The 16,194-nt window shown below is 38.7% G+C and overlaps 1 protein-coding gene across 3 annotated transcripts in view; it reads right to left on the bottom strand.

Annotated features, from left to right (window-relative positions):
• Window positions 1–16,194, bottom strand: part of SMC2 (structural maintenance of chromosomes 2) — a 24,904-nt gene continuing 8,710 nt past the window's right edge. For all 3 annotated transcript variants that reach the window (XM_071801715.1, XM_071801716.1, XM_065861365.2), the window contains 15 exons: window positions 15,253–15,412; window positions 13,124–13,241; window positions 10,134–10,272; window positions 9,819–9,938; window positions 9,310–9,514; window positions 8,593–8,728; window positions 7,453–7,577; window positions 6,506–6,699; window positions 6,129–6,272; window positions 5,672–5,866; window positions 4,973–5,173; window positions 4,043–4,159; window positions 2,579–2,739; window positions 1,602–1,749; window positions 1–707 (listed from right to left, as the gene is read on the bottom strand). In XM_071801715.1, coding sequence (XP_071657816.1) covers window positions 489–707; window positions 1,602–1,749; window positions 2,579–2,739; window positions 4,043–4,159; window positions 4,973–5,173; window positions 5,672–5,866; window positions 6,129–6,272; window positions 6,506–6,699; window positions 7,453–7,577; window positions 8,593–8,728; window positions 9,310–9,514; window positions 9,819–9,938; window positions 10,134–10,272; window positions 13,124–13,241; window positions 15,253–15,412 — 2,382 coding nt within the window. In that variant the 3' untranslated portion in view covers window positions 1–488. The remainder of the gene's footprint in view (window positions 708–1,601; window positions 1,750–2,578; window positions 2,740–4,042; window positions 4,160–4,972; window positions 5,174–5,671; window positions 5,867–6,128; window positions 6,273–6,505; window positions 6,700–7,452; window positions 7,578–8,592; window positions 8,729–9,309; window positions 9,515–9,818; window positions 9,939–10,133; window positions 10,273–13,123; window positions 13,242–15,252; window positions 15,413–16,194) is intronic.

Consider the following 16,194-nt stretch of genomic DNA (forward strand, 5'->3'; position numbering starts at 1 on the left):
TTGTGTAGCTAAAAATGTTTATTAAAAATTACTGTAGCAAAATTATAAAGACAGCTTGGGAGTTAAAAATGTTTAATGCTTGCTGCTTAAACAGGTATAGTAGAATAAAAAGTGATAGGCCACTTTCCTCTGGTATATGCCAACAGAAAAGAAAAACAGCTTTAGCACTTAGAACAGGTTTTTTGGAGGCCGTGAACAATGCAAGTCAAGCAGTTTTTCCTCAAAGGCTTCAGTTCCTATTGTTGAGCTCACAGAGCTACTGTTCACATATGGTTATGCATAAATGCTCGTGGAGCGATGACGGGAATTACTTACAGGATACCAAGAGGAATAAATGCAGCCAGTTTAGCTAATAGTACAGCCAACATTCTTGGTAAGTTTCACTTCTTACTACGATGCAAAGAAATCTAACACATAAAGTTCAAGATTCAAAATACTTAGAAAAAAAACAAGCACACAACAGCACACAGACTGGGGCCAGGGAACACTTAAGAAATTACTACTGCATATGGAGAATTGATTAAAAAGTTTGCCACTGTTTCAGATCTTTCTTCGTTGTTCTTACATGGTTTTGGGACTTCTCTGTGAGCAGATACATTTCTCCTTTGCTCATATCTTGCAACAGTTGATACACCATCCAGAAACCTCGTCTTGTAGAGGACATTTGCGTTGTTAAACATTCCATCCTTCAGGGACACCACAAGAAACTAAAACCAGAAAGCTTAAAAGTAAATGCTGCTATCCAAATAAAGACTTTATGCAACACTGGAGAAGGCTTCTAACAAATATAATTCCTTTTACTTTACTTGGCTAATATCTTGGTAGTAATTTTTTTAAAAATGTTATGAACATAACTGAATCCCAACAGAAAGTGCCAGGCAGGGTAACGTACATGCACAGGCCAGACATTTTCTGCAGCTAATGATGTCCAGCTGTGGCCACATGCCAGCACTTGGCCTGGGATACGGGCCACAATACAGAATAGCACTTCATGGTGCACCAATCAGTGGAAGAAATGTCATGAATTTTGGAAGAATGCAAGAACTTTTCTAGTCTAAAGATGCTGCTTTAATTATTTTACAATTTTGGAAACAAATGTTCCCTTCTCTCTCACAATTTGGAAAAGTTGTATCCAACCACCAAATTGAGACAGGTATTGCCTTTTACTCAGAGTACTAAGTTCCTTCAGTTCTACCGATTTTTTTAAAGCACAGGCCACAGTGATACAGAGATTCCTTCTGCTAGTGCCTCATTTCAATGGGATCAAAAAGGAAATATTTTTAAAGCTTTGGTTAAAGAACTTTAGCAAAAAAAATCCTACAAAGTTAGATGTGGGTCATCCCTAAAATTTATCATAACAGATATTCTTCCCCATTACTACCTGGGTTTTTTTTCAGACACTGCAGCAACCGCTTATATTAAAATGTAACACTCACAAGTTTCATAGTTGCCATATCTTCAGTGTAACTTCCAGTTGAAACAACTTAAAAATACAACACACTGAAATAAAATACTTGAACAGCTAACACTCCAGAGTGGCAGACTGCTCTGAAAACAATTAAATATATAAATGGATGACCACAATAGCTTCAAGACCATACCTGAGAGTGTCTGAAGTAAGTGTGAATCATGTGCCCAATATTCTGGGTATGCGAGAGATCAAGGGCTGCATCCACTTCATCCAAGATGTAAATTGGGGCAGGTTTGAAGAGAAGCAGAGCTAAGATCAAGGACAAGGCCACCAATGATCTAAGACAGAGAACAGGAAAACTATGTTTTACTGTCTTCTTCGAGAGGCTTTGGCTTATGAAAACAATTGTCTGGTAATTAACAAAATGCTCTCTCAAAAGCAGATTCATGCGATGAGTTTTGAAGAGACAGAATCACAGCTTCTGCCACAACTTTCTATTTTAAAATGTGAAGCCTTCTGTTAGAAATGGCAATGTTACTTATTCTTTTATGGGATGGTCAGGTTAGCTGGGTAATGATATTTAAAATCATCCTGTTGCTTTACCCATTTTCAATTCTGAGTTTTGCAGTGCTGTTTTTCAACACTGTTCTTGAAGCACTTTGTCCTTCAGAAAGTTCCGTATCTGTCTCACTGCTTCCTAAATTCTGTTCCTACTTTTAAATTTGTTAGATTTTTCCTTAGAAGTTGCAGAGGAACACATACCCTACACAGTAGCTGTAATCACTGGAGAAGAAAATTGTCACTGACACTACTCTGACACGGGGGCAGAACTTACCTATTTATTTTTTTGAGATTATAACTCAAAGGCTGAAGCATTTAATTCAACAGCACCTCAGTACTACCCTAGAGTTAAATGCAATTTTCTCACCACTCAATTTATTTTTTGTCACTTCGCTACAGATTAAAGTTTTGTTTGTTACCATATGCCAAGTAATGCATTGTTCTTCCAACCTGACTTAATATTGAAAGTTAGGAGACAGAATCCCTGACTTGACCAGGGAAAAGATACGTTTTTTGCTTTTCTGAACTATAGTTAGCTAGACATGTCAATTATATACACTGCAGTTTGCAAAGGAAACAAACAAAAAACCCGCAAAGTTCACCAACCTTTGTCCTCCACTAAGTTCTGTTAAGTTTTCCTTCCAGGTGTTTCCTAAGGCAATTCTGAACTCCAGACCAGTCAAGACATGACCAGTTTTACAGGGTTCTAGTCTAGCTCTGGCTCCTGGTAGAAGCGTTGAGAAAATTAAACCGAAGTCTTTATCCACCTAGAAGTCAAACCACAAAAGATGTGGGTACGTGCTTTGAATAAAGAGCACAAACAGCTAAAAACTTAAGTGTCCTAGACTTCTTGCCCAATTTAACCAAATTACCACTTCCATCTTTAAGATTAGCACATACAGGATAGAGGGAAATTATTAGCATGTGGAATCTTTTATTTTCTCTATACTGAAAAGCAACACCAAGGGATATATATAGAGGACTTTTATACTAAGCATTTTAGAAGGATCAAATGAAGGAAATATTGGAAGGCTTATTTATCCTATCAGCCAGGGAAATGGTTATGCCCTACCTCAGATTTATTAATAGGTGAACTGCGATTTCTCCCAATTAAAAAACTATTAGAAGTATAAGCATCTTGAAAGAGGCACACACTGTCAACCTCCACACTGCTTCCCAAGGTTACTTAAGCAATGTCCAGGTACTGGATGTGATGCAACTTTGTAAATGTAGATTAAAATTTCCTAGGTCATGGAATGCATCTGAACACACACTTCTTCCAGCACCCATGATGCTTTTAAATACAGTTCACTAATTTTTGCCAAACAAGATTTTGCAATGAAAAGGTATCATTTTGTCAGTGATACCTTGCATATGGGCAGTTATATTTAAAACAAATACTTCATTTATGAGCAATTTAATCTTTGACATAATCAATGTTCTCAAAGGCCAAAAAGTACAACTTCTCCTTTTACAGCAGAAAAGAATATGTCAAGAACTTTCCACATAGAAGGGGAAATTTTATACTTTAGTTCATGATATGAGAGAACTGTTGTAATAAGAAGGCTGAGTGCTTAGATAATAGAAACCTAAATCAGCTGTTGCTCTGTTCCAGTATTACCCAGACTATTCGTGAAAGGAACACAGCCCCACATGGTGTGGGGCTACACAGAACCAGATTTTAACTCTGGTCAAATAGTAGCTTAAGTAAACAAAAAGAAAAATAAACAGTCTCACTGTTTTGTCCAACTTCCATGTGACAGATGATGATTTCAGCATGTAAGGAGCTTAACTGTCCTTAAAATTTTGTGGGGACTAAAAGAGAGCAGTAAAATAGTTTTTCGGGTTTAACTTTATTTTTAAAATTCTCAGAGAATTAATGTGTTATTCCCAAAAGTGAGATGAAACACGAGAAATGAAGTGGTTGTTTTGTAATTTAAACACTAGGCAAGGGAGATTAATTCTGGAACGAGACATCATTTTTACTTTTGGCATGGAAATACACAAAACTAATCTGAAACAAATCTGATCTTTTGCTAAAATGTGAAGATTAGATTTCAAGTGTCATACCTTTTCCCAAGCCATATTTAAAGTTTCAATTTTCTTATGGTCAAGCTCTTCAATGGCTGCAATAATTTTTGACTTGTCATTCTCTACAATTCTTTTTTTCTTCATTAAGTCATTGTACTGTTGCAATAAGAAGAAAATATTTCAATGAACTTTGTGCTCAAATATATCATGCTAATCTTACAGTTTCACAATTTATCGGTTTTGTAACTATGAAAGATCCATTGACCACAAGATTAAAATCCAAAGCATTCATTTAGAGCTGCATGCAGGATTTAAGTTTCAGGATATTATTTGCAAATTCAAGCATTAGAAATTTCAACAGCTGGCAAAGAGGAAGACCAACATTACTCTGAAAGCTGCACTTCCTTTTCAAATTAACCATGTTTTATTTGTCTTTCCTTAGAGCAAAGAATGCTTCTGGAAGCTAATAGGAAGAACAGTACTAGAAAACTTGAAGTGTCAGTCAGTGGATAGTTTTGAGACACTCTTGGAATAGCCTAAAGATACAGATGAAATCAAGACAAGCCTAGAACATTTCCAAGCTATCATGCTTGAAGATGAACATTTTTTTGATTGCAACCCTTGATAAAGTTTGTAATTCACAAACACTGTAATTGATACCAGAAAGCTCGTCTAATGCTGCGGCTGACAACTCAGGATGGACTTGGGTAGGGCAGAAAGAAATAATTCTTCTTGCCATCTGAAGTCAAGTTTATGTATAATTTACAAGACTATTGCACAACAGAATAGTTCAAAAATGTAAGATTAGTATAAAAGATTTAACAAAAAGTTTCCTGCTGTCTCATGAAGATATAGTTTTATATTTTTTGTACTCAAAAATAAAACCTATAAAAATATATAGCTACTTTATACATAATAGCAGATACCCGACCTGCCCAATCTTTGAAGGTTAAAACACAAAACATTTACCCTCTGTTCTGTCTCAGAAAGTGCATTCATAGCTCTCAAGTTCACATTCTTTCCCAGCTTCTCTTTTTTCTCCTGCAATTTCTGCAGTTGCTCACATGCTTCTTTTGGATCATTACTTTCGAAGTCAAAGGCTGTGTTTGGCTGACCAAAAAGTGATTTCTCTGAAGCTATCCACTCATGCTCTTTCAGCATTCTGGTCACCTGTAAACAAGAAGGTATGTTGAGGCTTTTTTTTTCCTTCTCAAATGTGAATGAAAAATAATTTTTTTTCAAAAATCCTGCAATTACTGTACATTAATTCTTCAATCCCAACGCAACACAATACCGTTACAATGCTTCATGTGATTTCCAAGAGAGCTTTCATATACACTCATCACACTTGCTTAGAACACGTGGGATAAGACACTGTCACTAAATCTCAGGATTAGTTTATTTGATTAGTTACCTAATTTGTCTCTACAGTCAGAATGTTCTTCTCATTGATCACGTTCTGACTCTGATCTACTCTCTATTAAGCCATACTAATAAGCTCTGTTACAATTCACGATTTCCACACCCTTCTCCTGGGATAGAAAGCTTCACATCAAGAGCTGCAATTGTCATTGCTTATTAGAAAAAAAGGCTTTTTCCTTTGCCTGTGATCAGGGAAATAACTACTCTCAGTCACAAGATGAATAGAAAAGCACAGTTCTGAAATACCTTGGCAGAAGCATCAGCAGCATCTTGTTGATGTTTCCTGATGTTGTGTTCTAATGTTTCAATCTTAAGCTGTAATGCATTATTTTCTTCTCTGTATTTTGTTATCTCTGCTGTTTTAGCTTTAATTGCTTTATCCTGTAACATAATTATTTCCTTCTGCTTGTTCAGCTCATCCTCTGCTTTCTTTACAGATTCCTGAAAAACAAATCACAGAGCCATTTATTAGCTGCTTTTAAAGGCTGGTGTCAGACAGTTATTAGAAGAGAAGGACACAGCAAGGAATGAGAAAAAAAATTCACGTGTCATAATGAAGCAAAAGAATAACTACCTAGGCTAAATATAATTGAGTACTGGCAAGAAAATCCAAACAACAGAATACACATTATAATTTGAGCTTTAGGAGAATCATATAATCAGTAACATCAACAAGGATAATGAAATGCAGTATTTGCTTTACCTTTGTCTTGGACACCTCAGCTGCCAGAGCATTAACTTGCTCCTTGTAGGATTTTATTACTTTTTCTGCAGCTTCTATCTGTTGTTCATAGGAGGCCTGTTCTTGTTTGAGCTCTTCAAGTTCCAGAACTACGGCTTCAACTTCCTAGGGAGATGTTTTCAAATTTATTACAGTCAAACAGAAAGAATTAAGATTCAGTTTGATGTAGTAATGCTGTATAAGACTAACAGTGCCTGTTACTCACCAAGGAAACAATATCACAAAAAAAGGCACCAGCAATTTCTGTGTCACTGACTACAGGGTAACATATCAAGTTCCAAAAATGACAGTATTAAAATTTTGACCTCGAGAAAATTGGCAAAAAGGTTAAGTTTTACCTGTTGCTTCCCTTTCATTTTTTTGCTTGAAGCGTCTGCCTTTTTTTGGGCACCATCTAGATTCTGCTGGGCATTTTTTAGTTCTTTTTCACGTTCTCCTTCTGCATTTTTCATTTTAGTCTCTAATACCTTGTATTTATCTTCTGCATTCTTTTTGTTCTCTTCAGTTCTCTTTAATGTCTCTTCACAGTCAGCTGAATCAAGAAGCACAATACTGAGTTTGGATGTTGTTTTTATCTTTATATTTAGATCCTGAACTCCAACTGAAATAAATTTATCTTTGCCTCTAGCAAAACAACCCAAAAATGCTTGTATGTTTGCTAGTTACTGAAATCAGCTCTTTCAATGATTACTCCAGGACAGCATGCTGTTGTTACCATTTATTAGAAGGGGACCAAATGGACAACCAGTCATTAAAATTAATGAAAATAAGTCTTTTTTTTTTTTTTTAACAGGTGCAGGTATATCACTTCTGTCCACCTTTTCCTTTAGATGTTTTACTTATTGCTGCATTTGATTCCCTTTGTGTTTTTCCTTAGCTATATGCACAGTACTTCTTTCCAATGCCTTCTTGTTACACAAACTATTCATATTGCTAACCTTGAATAACTACAGAAACAGATGGCTTGGAAAAAACAAAGATTACTCAAATATGGGATTAAATCAATTTAAAAGCTTCCCTGCAAAGGCATTTTTCCTTTTATTATGAAATATGTAACACACTTAAGAACATAACCTTTACTACAAGAGAATGATTGACCTTACGTGAATAACCTCCATACAAGTATATTATGATTCTGTATTTGTTACATTTTTCAGAATATAAAGCTATTTTTTTCAAAGCTATTCTTTTCCTTAAGCAAACATTCTGCTACTCAAACAGCCAAATATCCAGCTCATTCTTAGCAGTTAGTTTTCAGTTAAAAGAATAAGAACACATTTGTCACCAATGGTTTTCTTCAGGGCAAGCAGCTCCTCCTCTTGTTTGTGATAAGCACTTTGATGAAGTTTTGTCTGCAACAGCTCTGCTTCCTCTGACTTCATCTCCCACTGCTGCTTCAGTTTCTGGTACCTTTGAAGACAGTGATGATATACACTGTTATAATGCAGGGTACCCAGCACTTCAGTTTCAAAGTTGAAAAAAGTAGATACAGAAATAAGTAGATAAAGAAATATTTATATTCCCATTCTAACGTGAAACACAATGATGACTGTAGGACAAGTAAGCTTAAATGCATGAAAGTCTGGCATAATTTCTTTAATAGCAGTTATGAAGTTTGTAGGTATGTTATTACATATATAACTCCTCCTGGTTACGTAGCGCCAACAAGGTTTTCAAAAACTAACAAATGGGACACATGGAAGCTGGCAACAATTCAGACCTTGTGTTTTTCCAACCAGCAGCATGAGAGATGCTAGGCTGAAGCATTAAAGAAAAGATGTCTAAAAGCAAAACTCACTCCTTCCTTTTGGTCACATTTCTGGAAGCCTACTGCAACTCAAAATAATTTGAAAAATAAATCCAGTCAGTAGCTAGTGTATACACAACACTGCCTCTTTAAGGGATTTTACAGAACTGACTAAATGTACTTTTATATGCCATCCTTTAAAAATATCTTCAGAAACTGGGTAGCTGAAAATTAAATATACTTAAGTTATTTATTTTAACTCCTTATAGCACTATCACTCAGATATTCCCCTTTAGTATCTATATTTTATTGGGAGAAAAGTAAGAGCTATCACAAAATGAAATTCTGTATGGTTACTGCAAAATATGACTGGGACAGATCCATTCTTCAGTAGACTTCATGAAACTTCAGAAATCTTCACGTAATTTCAAGTAGACATCTTTTTTTTTCCTGTATTACCCAAAATAAAGATTTATTGCATGTTTTATCTAAAAACTAAATTTGCTTGTTGATTGCTGTACTAAAAAATGTAACTGGGAGGAGGGAGAGGGAGGAAGGGAATAATTTTCTGCATATCACATTCTCAATAGGCCCTATGTGCTCCAAAAATACTTCTTTATATTACACTTCCTCAGTCACACAACAGAAATGATAGACATTTCATAGGGCAAACCTTACTTTTCAGCAACATTCTTCAAGCTTGCCAGTTCATTCTCTACAGCCTCAAGTTCAGATTCCTTTGTCCTGAGTTCTAATTCAACACATTTAATTTCTTGAAATTTAGACAATACGGATGCAGCCTGTGAGGATGCACCTGTCCAGTGAAAAGAAGAAAAAAAAAAAAGGGAAGTCAAGCTAACTGGAATTAGATCAATGAGATTAATGGTTTCATTACTGGCAAACAGTAAACTCTAAATGTTAATGACACATGTTCTGAAACAAAGGCAGTTAGGCTAAAATTACAGCAGTTCTCAGTGCAGAAAGACTACCTCCTCTGTTACAGAATTTTGTTCTGCAAACTTCGAATACTACACAGGAATTTATTGTGAAATCAACTAACTTTTCCTAATTTATGAAATTACCTCAAATTAATTATGAATTACTTGAAAAAGCGCTTGAATTCAAAGCATTTCTCCTTCTAAGAGGATTATATAGTCAAATACGACTTAGGTATTTAAAATCTAAACTATCCTATGCTAATAGTTAACCATTTTTTACATAGCCTAATCATCTTATTTCAGCTAAAAACTGACAAATCTTTGCTGAAACCGATCATATTATTCCCAGTATGGGTCTAAATAAAAATGTTACTGGTCATTTTTATAAAAAACATGCAGGCCAGTTAACAAATCAACAGGCACACAGTATTATTGTACGAATAAAACCAGCAATTGCCTCCATGCAGAGTGCCCTGGGGGTCAAACACATCTCCATCAAGTGTAACACTCTTTGTCATTATCCTTTTGTCAAAGGTCACTTTCTTAGCAATATCCATGTTGTCACAGATCAGTGTTGTTCCAAATACATATTTCATTGCTTTCTGCAGTTCAGGTTCATATTCAACTAGAGACAGGGCTAAATGCAAGCTCTCAGGATCAGCCTAGAAAGCAAATGAAATGCCTTAAGTTATAAGAATTTTCAAATATAATTTCTGTGTTCTCTTGATAAAAGCACTGTCTAAAAGCATCATTATGTTTTAAAACAATTACAGTTAAAAGTACAATAATGAAAATCTATCTAAACATCACATAGCTGAAAGGATAATACAAAGGAAAAAATCAAATCAAAATACCTTCAAACACTATAAAAGTTCTTATTAGTATAACCATTAAGAAGTTCATGTTTTTAGCAAAGAAACACAATGAAAAAGCAAAATATTTTAAATAGTGTATTTATTTACATACCAAGGTCTGGGCCAACTTGACTGTTTTTTGTCCAACACATCTGGCCGAAATTTTGTTCAGTGGAATGATGGTGTATCGACGCTGAAGTTCACCCTTTTCAAGAAGCTTTTTGCCAGTACCCTCAAATGAGAAGAGTTACAAAGGATACCTGAATACACAACTGATTTTGTGCAGGACTCTCTTGACCTAATCTAAACATATACATGGGTCCAAAGCAACTCTTAAGCATTCAGTAACAACACACATGCTTGCTAACCTGGAATTACAAGGCCTCATCTCAACATTCAGAGTTCTGTATTAAAGTAATAAACATACCTCTGTGTCCACAATAATGTTATAGAGTTTCCCCCCAGCCACAGCTTCTAGGGCTTTTGCTTTGGACAGATCCTTCACAGAGATAAGAGACACAACAGCGCCTTTCACATGGTTTGGATTCCAATTCTTTTCTGGATCTCTTAAAATAAATTTAAATTATGAAAAATCATGTTTGTTTCTCTCCCACACATGTATTTAAAAACTCATAAGACTTATTATATCGGTATAAGAAGTTCTAAATTCTACCACAAAAAAAAAAAACAAACAAAACAAAACAAGCACAAGACCAAAACCTCAAGAAATGGTTAAATTTAATACCTCAGGGCAAGTGACTTTCCAATAAAGAATCAGTTACAAAGTCATTAGAAAATATTTTTCTTGATGTTGGTATAATTTCTTCATGCAATTTTCAATTTATTTTTACTATGGGTCAAATTATTAGTAAAGTCATATGTTCATATTGGTTATTAGATAAGCAAAAAAAACCAGGGATACATATATTTGATTGGTGGAGACAGATACAATGTTGAACTCCACAGAGCAGGTCTACTCACAGTCCTCATGGCAGGTTTCTGAAAAGTAACGATTATGTATTTTTGCGGTTTCGACCTTTGAATTTTATGTTTTTAGCTACCGAAGTTGAGTCATGGCTTGCAAACACCACTGTACAAAACTGTTACATTCCAGTGATTTTGATAAGGCTGCTATTTAAGAATGACTGTGTCACCTTCCCTCCTGCCCATTAATTGTGCAAACATTTCCTGACTTCCCCCCCACAACATTTGGATCACAGGTAAGATAATTGTTATTCATTTGCACCAAAAAGAAAGTAACTGCTAAGCAATCACTGGAATAGTAGATTAGTGTTTAGGGACTGTCTCTACCGGGCAAAAATCAGAGCATCCCCACATGTAGGAAGTCAAGGAAGGGAGCTAGGAAACCTGAGTGGTTAAACAGGGAACTGCTGGGTAAGCTCAAGTGGAAGAGGAGAGTTTATAGATCATGGAAGGAGGGGCTGGCCACTTGGGGAGAATATAAGGCTATTGATAGAGGGGGTAGGGAGGCAACTAGGAAAGCTAAGGCCTCCTTAGAATTAAAGCTGGTGAGAGGGGTCATGGACAACCGAAAGAGCTTTTTCAAATATGTGGCAGATAAAACTAACAACAGAGGCAATGCAGGCCCAGTGATAAATGAGGTGGTTGCCCTGGTGGCAGGAGATACAGAGAAGGCAGAGTTACTGAACGCGTTCTTTGTCTACTCTGCCGAAAGCTGTCCTGAGGAGCCCCATACCACTGAGGTCCCAGAGGAAGTTGGGCCAATGGAGGAGTTTGTCTTGGTTGATGAGGACTGGGTTAGGGAGCAGTTAGGCAATCTGGACATCCATAAATCCATGGGTCTGGATGGGATGCACCCACGGGTGCTGAGGGAGCTGGCTGAGGTCATTGCGGTGCCACTCTCTACCCCTTTTGCCAAGTCTTGGGAAACAGGAGAGGTGCCTGAGGACTGGAGGAAAGCAAATGTCACTCCAGTCTTCAAAAAGGGCAAGAAGGAGGACCCGGGTAACTATAGACCAGTCAGCCTCACCTCCATCCCTGGGAAACTGATGGAACAACTTATCCTTGGTGCCACCTCAAGGCATATCAGGGATAAGAGGGTCATTAGGGGCAGTCAACATGGCTTCACCAAAGGTAAGTCATGCCTGATCAACCTCATTGACTTTTATGAGGACATAAAAGGATCGCTGGATGATGGCAGAGCGATGAATGTGGTCCACCTTGACTTGAGTAAGGCATTTGACACAGTCTCCCACAGTATCCTCACAGCTAAACTGAGGGAGTGCGATGTGGATGATCAGGTAGTGAGGTGGACTGCGAACTGGTTGAAGGGAAGAAGCCAGAGCGTCATGGTCAATAGGGCAGAGTCCAGTTGGAGGCCTGTATCTAGTGGAGTGCCTCAGGGGTCAGTACTGGGGCCAGTATTATTCAATATATTCATCAATTATTTGGATGAGGGAGTAGAGTGTGCTATCAGTAAGTTTGCTGATGACACAGCTGGGAGGAGTGGCTGACACACCAGAAGGCTGTGCTGCCATCCAGAGACCTGGACAGGCTGGAGAGTTGGGCAGGGAAAAATTTAATGAAATATAACAAGGAAAGGTGTAGAGTCTTGCATCTGGGTAGGAACAACCCCAGGTTTCAGTATAAGTTGGGGAACAACCTGTCAGAGAGCAGTGCAGGGGAAAGGGACCTGGGGGTCCCAAGGGACAGCTGGATGACCATGAGCCAGCACTGTGTCCTTGTGGCCAAGAAGGCCAATGGCATACTGGGATGTATTAAAAGGGGGGTGGTTAGTAGGTCCAGAGAAGTTCTCCTTCCCCTCTACTCTGCCCTGGGGAGACCACACCTGGAATGTTGTGTCCAGCTCTGGGCCCCTCAGTTGCAGAACAGGGAACTGCTGGAGAGAGTCCAGCACAGGGCAATGAAGATGATGAAGGGAGTGCAGCATCTCCCTTATGAGGAAAGGCTGAGGGAGCTGGGGCTCTTTAGCCTGGAGAAGAGGAGACTGAGGGGTGACCTCATTAATGTTTACAAATATATAAAGGGTGAGTGTCAGGAGGATGGAGCCAGGCTCTTCTCGGTGACAACCAATGACAGGACAAGGGGTAATGGGTACAAACTGGAACACAAGAGGTTCCACTTAAATTTGAGAAGAAACTTCTTCTCAGTGAGGGTGACAGAACACTGGACCAGGCTGCCCAGGAAGGTTGTGGAGTCTCCTACTCTGGAGACATTCAAACCCACCTGGACACCTTTCCTGTGTAACCTCATTTAGGTGTTCCTGCTCCGGCAGGGGGATTGGACTGGATAAGGTCCCTTCCAATCCCTAACATTCTGTGATTCTGTGAATTATCCACTTAGTCCCATAAGCCACACATAAGATGCCCCCAAAAGCACTTTCAAGTGCCTTACAGGATCACACTAAGATCTTACTTGTATTCAAACCGTAGATGAGGAAACTTCGCCATTAAGCCTTCATACAATTCTCTCAGTCGACTGATGTCAGAAGTCAATGCCTTCTTTTTTGCTAAAAGGGCTGCTTCTTTCTCTTCTGAAGAGTTGAACACAAACAGTAGATAAGCGTCCAGAGCATGGAAATGTATTAGCTTAAAGATTGGTATGCTACACTGTTCTATATGTGTAGAATACTTAAAGACTTTCTAAAATTCTTTGTAAATTTCCAGTTTAGCCACATTAACACCATCACAATACCAAACATGCAAAGAAAGAGTTTAACATCTGATGTGCTTCTCTGAATGTCATTCTGGAATATCAGTTTGCAGTTCTGAGTAGCTTCTGTATAAAATATTACCTGGAACAAGAAATGAACTTTAAGAAGTGTTTTAGGTAGGGAAAAACATGAAAGAATAGAGAGGCTGGACACTTTTTCCACCTAGATTTTAGAAGGCATTTTAATTTTCCATCAAACTGTAACAGATTTAGCCTAAGTTTATAAAATCATATTTTAAACTATTTTCTGTGGAATGTAAAAGCTTGCAGAACTCTGACCAGAGAAATTTCTTTCTGCATGAAAGCAGCAAGCTTGGTTTTTCAACTTCTTCTTGTATTGAGTCTCTCTGGGATGACGTTAACATTCTCCAGAGCAGCACTCATAGTGCTGTGCTGAGTAATTCTAGGATGGTGTCGGTAACACACCAGTGTTTTGGCTGCTGCTGAGCAGTGCTCCCAACAGCATCAAGGCTGCCTCTCCAGCCCCCTTCAACCCCCAGTAGGGTGGGGGTGGGCAAGAGGTTGGTGGGGGGACACAAAGCCAGGACAGCTGACACAAGCAGTATTCCATACCATATGAGGACATGCTCAGAAATAAAACCTATAATAAGAGAAAAGGAGGCATGGGAGGGGGCATTCATTATTAAGGTATTTGTCTTCCAGACCAACCACTACGCATGCTGAGGCGCCACTTCCCAGGAAGTGGCTGGACGCTGCCTGCTGATGGGAAGCAGACAGTAAATCTGTTTGTTTTCCTTTGCTTCTGTCACCAATAAAGCGAGTTCCAGCTGGCTCCATGACAGACTCATCACTGTCCAAGTCTAAGCCCATCAGCATTGGTGGTAGGACCTCTGGGATAACATATTATAGAAGTAAAAACTGCTGCACTACAGCAGCCAGAGAGAGGAGTGAGAATATGTGAGAGAAACAGCCCTGCAGACAGCAAGGCCAGAAAAGCAGGGGACAAGGTGCTCCAGGTGCCAGAGATTCTCCTGCAGCCCATGGTGCAGACCATGGTGAAGCCGGCTGTCCACTGCAGCCCATGTTGGTCCATGGTGGAGCAGATCTCCACCTGCAGCCCAGCAAGGACCCCACACCAGAGCAGGTGGACACCTGAAGGATGCTGTGATCCCACAAAGAGTCAGTGCTGGAGCAGGTTCCTGGCAGGACCTGTGGCCCCACGGAAAGAGCAGTACATCCTGAAGCAGGTTTGCTGCCAGGAGTTGTGACCCCATGGGGGAGCCAGGGTGTAGCAGTTTGTTCCTGAAGGGCTGCACCCCACAGAAGGGACCCACACTGGAGCAGTTTATGAAAAACTGCAGCCCATGGGAAGGACCCATGGAGGAGAGGTCCACGAAGGACTGTCTCCCATGAGAGGGAATCCATGCTGAAGCAAGGAAAGAGTGCAAGGAGTTCTGAGGAGGAAGGAGCAGCAGAGCAACATGTGATGAACTGACCACAACCCCCAGTCCCCGTTCTCCTGCACAGCTCGCAGGGAGGAGGTAGAAAAACGACGAGTGAAGTTGAGCACAGGAAGAAGGGAAGGTGTCTGAAAGTTTGCTCTTATTTCTCATTTGATTTGATAGGTAATAAATTAAATTAATTTTCTCCTGTTTGAGTCTGTTTTGCCCATGATGGTAATTTCTGAGTGTTCTCTACCTGTCCTTATCTCAACCCATGAGCTGTTATATTTTCTCTCCCCTGTCCAGTTGAGGAAGGGGAATGATAGAGCAGTTTGGTGCGTACCACACAGCCAACCAAGGTTAAGCCACCACACTTTTATATTCCTTTTCGGATTCCCCCCAAATCACACACCAGAAGTCTGTACAGACCTTCATAGTTCAACATCTTCATTTGGCTCTCTAGTTTTTCTTTTGTTTTCCTGACAGCTTCAAGTGCTTCTTTGTCTTTCTTGTATCCTCCATCCATCTTTTTAACTTCAGCTTGTTTTGTCTTTAATTCTTTTTGTACATAATTCAACTTCATTTGAGCCTGTAATGAGTAAGAAAATATGGAATCAGCAGATTTTTAAAAACAATCTTGCAGGTGCAAATTTGGAACACTTGCACTAACAAGGTGCTCATATAATTTGTAAAAGTTTCCATTGGTTGCAGAAATGCCAAAAAGCAGCATTGGCTTTTGAAAGTAAGGCACAGGTGACTTGGGAGAAAATACATCTTGTGTTTGGATACAATAACTCATACTAGCACACGAATAGAGTCTGAGAAGAAGGAAGGTAAAACGCAGGACACAGCTGTCTCTGTTATTTTCCTCAGAGTTTTTCTTTAAGTGAAACTGCAGCTTGGCTGTCTCAACTTTGACAATTTAAATTCCACCATGAGAACTACCACAGCAGAAGTTTCCTGTCTTAAGACAAAAGAAGTGTCATCTGTTTGAGTTATATGACTAGCACACAATTTAACTGAAAACAGTTTCTTCTGGACTCTCCATTCCTAGTCTCACGCACCTTTATTTTGATTCGATTAAGTTTTACTGTAGCAATCTCTATAGTATGAATGTGTATCATGGAAAGCAGTATTCATTTCTTCCTATCCTGTCTGTCACTTGAGTACTGTATTACTTTATGTCTCAAATATCAGTTTCTGTACTTCCTCACAGCAATGTGATAGCTTTTCCTTATTTGTCTGCATTTATGCAAGGATATTTTTTTCAAGGACTTGTTTTATCAAAGTCACCTTAATGCATATGCCAGTTTCTAAAATATCTTGCATAGATATCCAGAAAATCTCTTCACTGACATTTCAAGTGTGCGC

The sequence above is a fragment of the Patagioenas fasciata genome, chromosome Z (assembly GCF_037038585.1).
Source record: "Patagioenas fasciata isolate bPatFas1 chromosome Z, bPatFas1.hap1, whole genome shotgun sequence".
NCBI lineage: Eukaryota > Metazoa > Chordata > Aves > Columbiformes > Columbidae > Patagioenas > Patagioenas fasciata.